Here is a 5,554-nt window from a genome sequence, read left to right on the forward strand (position 1 = left end):
ACGACAGGGACCTGCCCTGGGTCAGATGGGACCAGTGGGGAAAACACACAAGGGAGTTTTGAGTTTGGGGGAGACAGGTGAGCTTTGGGCACTGGCCCATCACCAGCTATTTATTAAGGGGGTTAAAGTGGAGTTACCCTGCGGTCTGCCCTGAGATGGCTCGGGCTCCAGAAAGCAAAAAGGAGAAAGTGAAGGTCCAATGGCTGGAACAAAAGAAGCGCTGGAGGTCCAGGGAGGGGTCTGCAGGCCTGTGGCCCTGCCCTCTAAGGCGGAACTTGCTTTCCTTATTCTGCGGTCCCGCGTTGAGCCAGAGAGAACCCTGCACTCTCCCTGCGCATCCTTCCTTCTCAGCAGCCCCGCCTCTGCCACCTGCCCCAGAAGGACCCAGTGTCCTCCCTCTCCTGGGTGACAGGGCAGACCAAGGGTTATGTAATAGCTTCCTAAGAAACCTCGCTGTAAGGAACAAAAGAAGTTATCTGGTCCCAGTCTTGGGGGAGGACATTGAGAGGAAACAGTTAAATCAGCAGGCAGTCCGTATCCTGGGAATACTGGGAGTATTCTCTCCACTGAACCAGGGAAATCTACTTCAAGACTGGTTGTTCTACAAGAAGAGTTAAGAAAGAGACCAGTGGTTTAAAGCCTAGGACAGGATGACGTTTACCTAGTAACTGATGACGCTAGGCTGAGGCACTCAGTGATTTGTCTCTATGTTTGCCCCAGCTACCCAGCCAATCTGACAACCCTCAGTTTGGGACGCAACTTAGATGGGCTGGTAAGAACAAGTTTAGTATCTAGGGGCTGGGTAGCTCCAAATCACTCATTTAGTCAAGAGGCCTGGGCAATACCATATTCTGCTCAGGGCCTGGAGATCATCTACCCAGGCTGGGGTTTCTGGAGCAGTCAAGGACTCAAGGCCCCTGGAAGAGCTGGTCCAGGGGACCGAGTTCCCTGTGTCTTCCCAGAGCAGATCATGACCACACTCCTGCAGCTGCTGCTAGTCCTTAGCCTGGGCTGCACCGGAGCAGGTAAGGACATTCCTTCCTGGGCCCTCCCTTCCTCTGCTCATGTTGTAGGCTAAGGGGGTTCAGTTTTGTTACTGGATTTGGACACCCCAGACTATGATATACTCTTATAGCACTTGTACTGTACCTTTGCAGCAATTTTAATAGTAATGAAGCTGTGTGATTATTTGTGTAATATGGATCTCCTGCTGGAATGTAGGCAAGGACATCTGTCTTGTTTGCTGCACCACCAGCTCCTAGCACAGTGCCTGGCACGTAGCGAGTACCTCATAAATATATATGGAGTGAATATTTATAACATATCCAGCACAAAACAAGGCTGACTCTTTCCCTTTACCCCTTTTCTCACTCAGTAATGTGCCTTATTAAAGGTCTTGTCCTGAGTAAGTTGTCGTGTTTGAACAAGTATATAATCTTGGGCCACTCCAGACCCAGACTTAGTCTCACATAAAACAGGATCTAACAATATCCAGCTTGTCTGTTAATCGGGACTCTCAGGGATTCCAGAGCGTGAGCTGGGTCAGCAGACGCTGCCCGAGGTGGGAAACTGTGCCCGACTGTGTAGCTGGGCCTGGCCTCTGACCTGCCCCCTCTCTGACTCCTGCAGGGGGCTTTGTGGCCCATGTGGAAAGCACCTGTCTGTTGGATGACAATGGGACGCCACAGGATTTCACGTATTGTGTTTCCTTCAACAAAGATCTGCTGACTTGCTGGGATCCAAAGGAGGGCCAAATGGCCCCTTGTGAATTTGGGACACTGAATATGTTGGCCACCTACCTGTCAGACTACCTCAACAAGCAGAAAGGCCTGCTCCAGCGCTTATCTGAGGGGCTCCAGGACTGTGCCACACACACAAAGCCCTTCTGGGGATCACTGACCCACAGGACGCGTAAGGAAGGAGGGGTGAGAGGGGCTATGAGGAAGCACGGGGAAGAGAAGAGAGGCCAGGGAGGATTCCTCAGCAGCCAAAGGGGTTGAGATTTGGGCAGAAAAGAAGCCGAAAATGCATCGACCTGGATGTAGAAAGAGGGAAGTTTGACCCCCAAGGTCAAACAAGGTGGCTGGTGGGGTTGGAGCAGGAATTAAGAAGAGGAGATGATGTGTGAGCCTAAGAGGAGCTCTTGAGGGGAGGGTCCCCATGTCTCCTCCTAGGCCGATCGTCCTAGGTCGATCACAGTTTATCCAGGGCTGTGTCAGGATAGCCAGAATGGCATCGCCCAAATGCGCATGCCTTTTTATCCTGGGCTCTGATGTTCCAGGTCTGGGGTGGGCCTAAGCATGGGGATATTTGGAAAGCCTCTGACGTACATGCTTCCTCACCCTTGTATTGAGAATGACTTGAGATTGGTAGAGGAAAGCTTGAAGATCTCTACAGGACAGAGTAGTGTGTCCTGGGATGTGATTTCTAAACCATCTTTCTCTGAATTGCCTGAGGAAGATGCTTATTACAAACACAAGCCCTTCGGATCCATTGAACGAAAATTTCTGGGGATGCAGGCTAGGGAATCTGCATTTTAACACAATTTCTTGGATTTTTATTTAAGATTTTGTTTGAAAAGCAAAGACAGAGGCAAGCAGGAGGGTCACGTAGGAGAATAAACTAGTGAAAAATGGCAATATTAACAATCTCATTAATTAGGACAATGCCAATCCAAATTTAAGAGAGCCCTGAGTTAGGCTTATTTCCTTAAACTATCTGAGGAAAAGAAGCTTTATTTAGCAAATTAATTTGTTAACAGGATTTGAGGACAGAAGTCTTTTTCTACCTTTACATAGACCCCAACTTGCAACTCTGGACAACTGTTAGCTTGTGTGCTTGAAATAAATACAGTGACTCCTGAAACAGCTTGCAGTTCAGACCTGGCTTCTGCTTATTTTGATCAAACATAATTTTGGAGGAGAAAAGAAAAGACGGGGCAGTGAAGGAATGGGAGAAAAGAAAGAGCAAAGCAGGAGCAAATTCTAATTCCTTATTTTCAAAGGGATGTGTGGTGGCATAGGGTGGGGGTGGGGAGGGGAGGTTGGCAAAATCCATGAAGAATTGAAGTAGGGAAGAAGTCAGGTTGAAGAAAAAATTCTCCTTTATGACCAATTTTCCTCCTATGCAGGGCCACCATCTGTGCAAGTAGCCAAAACCACTCCTTTTAACACGAGGGAGCCCGTGATGCTGGCCTGCTATGTGTCGGGCTTCTATCCAGCAGATGTGACCATCACATGGAGGAAGAACGGGCAGCTTGTGCCCCCTCATGGCAGTGCCCACAAGATTGCCCAGCCCAATGGAGACTGGACGTACCAGACCCTCTCCCATTTAGCCACAACCCCCTCTTTCTGGGATACCTACACCTGTGTGGTGGAGCACATTGGGTCTCCAGAGCCCATCCGTCAAGACTGGAGTAAGTGTATGGCAGGCGGAAGGAATTAGGGCCAAAGCAGAGCGCCATTGCAAGCGGGTGGTGGAAACAGAGCAGCAATGTTTTGGCAGAGGAAGTGAGGTGTGGAGAGGTCGGTGGTATACGGCAGAGAGGGAGATGCTGAGAATGAGAATTAGGTCTGGAGGAAGTTATGGATTGTTTGTGACTAGAGATGGGGCAACGGGATACAGGAACGGAAAGTATGCTAGTGTCGCTGTTGCCATGGTGGTGCGGTGTGCTTGTCTGAGAGTGGGAGGGAAGCAGGACTGTCCTGAAAAGAGGATGTAGATTTCAGAACCCCAAATTGTGATGCAATATTCCAGGATTCTCAGATTTCAGCTATTCTGTTGTCAGGTCAGGAATGGGAATTGGAGAAATAAAGGAGGTGGCAGAAGAAAAGGGCTCTCGGTGTGGGGGGCAATACTGACTGTGGGGGACTCTATCAGGGAGGAAAAGCCACGGCTGCTAGACACTTCGCTGTGCATGCTCGGGGCTAGTGAACAAGGAAGCAATCACCAGGATTGGAAGTAGTTAAAGGAACTGAGAGAAGTCCCACGCAGATTTGGGGATTCTTGGGAAAGAGAAGAAGAAATGAGGAAGAGAAAGAGTGTCTGCAAAGGGCCAGTGAACAGGATCCCAGACTGGCTGAGACCAGACCTCCCCCTGTGGGGACTGTGGTGTCTGGCAGCTGAGAAAGGCATGAGGAGCGGAGAGGAACCTGCAGGCTCACCTGAGCTCTCCTGGGAAAGTCTCCTTCACAAGGAATTTCCTTGGTGATGGAATGTCCATTTTAGCATGGGAAAGGAATCCAGGTGGGACAGGAGTTAGCTCTGGGAAGTGGGGGCTGTGCAGTGGGATGGAGACAGGTTCTGGAAGGACACATGGGAAATCTGGATGTGGACAGGTAGGAGACAGGTAAGACACATAAGACACAACTCATGGAACAGAACCACTGGACCTTAGGAAAGACATTTTAATAGGAACTTGCTCAGATAGAGCAAGTAAGGGAGCAAACATTGTCATTATGGGGTCAATGGAGAATGGAATGAGGAACGTTTTATTCTTTGGTGAGGGTGACTTTGGGGTGAAGGAAGAAAGTAGGATGCCTCGAGACGCCCCACTGTACTAGAAGCTAAGGTGCTAACTCTAGGGAGAGTGGTTCCTTGGGGTTATTCTAGGAGTAGAGATTCATAGGGTGGGGGTTTTGAGGAGGGGATTGGTGTGAGCTAGACCCTTGGGGTTGGGATAAAGCACCTCTGAGTCTGCTGGGTGGAGATTGCAATAAATTAAGTTGCTCTGGAAATGAGCAACAGAGATTGGTCCTAGTGAATCTCTGTTTTTGCAGCACCTGGGCTGTCCCCGGCACAGACAGCGAAGGTCTCTGTGTCTGCAGTGACTCTGGGCCTGGGCCTCATCATCTTCTCTCTTGGTTTGCTCCGCTGTCGGAGAGCTGGCTCCTCTGGTGAGTGACCCTCCTGAGCGCCTGTCGCCATCCTCACTCCCAGTCTCTGCTCACTTTCTGTTTGTGATTTGTTCTCCCAGTTTTGCTACCCCATTTGCTGTGAATAATGCCAGCTACTTTTATCCACAAAGACTGTCCTCTAATCAAATATTTTCCTCTCCTAGGCTATACTTCCCTCCCTGGGGCCAATTATCCAGAAGGTAACATATGTGTTGGTCTGTTTGCCTACTGGTCCTTTGGAAGGGGTGAAGTTGGAGGGGGTCAGCATTGGGTTCAACTGACTGTGCTTATAGTAGGGGTGAGCTACCCGGGATCTAGCCAAGAGCATATTTAAGCCGCCATTGTTGGATTAGGAGCAGGAAAGAGGAGAGCCTACCCTTCTTTTCTAACCAATGGAGCGTCTGTGAGGAGGGGCTGAATGCAGCTCCAGAATTTTCAATATCACTGTATTAAAGGCTCTGGCACATGATGGGGTCAAAGGAGTTATAGAGACACATGATGGAGTCAAGGGGGTTTGAAGGCTAATTATCTCCTTTCTATTTCTTCCGCAGGTCGGCACATTTCCTAGAGGCAGGATTCTACAACTTCCATGCCAAGTGAGGAGGAGATTCATACTCTTAGCGGTGCTGCAGTGCCCCTCCAACATCCTCAAGCCCTCC

General features: G+C 49.6%; 1 protein-coding gene across 1 annotated transcript in view; it reads left to right on the top strand.

Moving 5' to 3' along the window:
* The first annotated feature begins 871 nt into the window (after positions 1-871).
* Positions 872-5,554, top strand: part of LOC109378577 (HLA class II histocompatibility antigen, DM beta chain) — a 6,623-nt gene continuing 1,940 nt past the window's right edge. Inside the window, exons 1-6 of the mRNA XM_019634904.1 lie at positions 872-1,025; positions 1,630-1,911; positions 3,131-3,415; positions 4,779-4,895; positions 5,060-5,095; positions 5,447-5,491. Coding sequence (XP_019490449.1) covers positions 971-1,025; positions 1,630-1,911; positions 3,131-3,415; positions 4,779-4,895; positions 5,060-5,095; positions 5,447-5,463 — 792 coding nt within the window. The 5' untranslated portion in view covers positions 872-970 and the 3' untranslated portion in view covers positions 5,464-5,491. The remainder of the gene's footprint in view (positions 1,026-1,629; positions 1,912-3,130; positions 3,416-4,778; positions 4,896-5,059; positions 5,096-5,446; positions 5,492-5,554) is intronic.

Source organism: Hipposideros armiger, unplaced genomic scaffold (assembly GCF_001890085.2).
Source record: "Hipposideros armiger isolate ML-2016 unplaced genomic scaffold, ASM189008v1 scaffold_2184, whole genome shotgun sequence".
Lineage (NCBI taxonomy): Eukaryota > Metazoa > Chordata > Mammalia > Chiroptera > Hipposideridae > Hipposideros > Hipposideros armiger.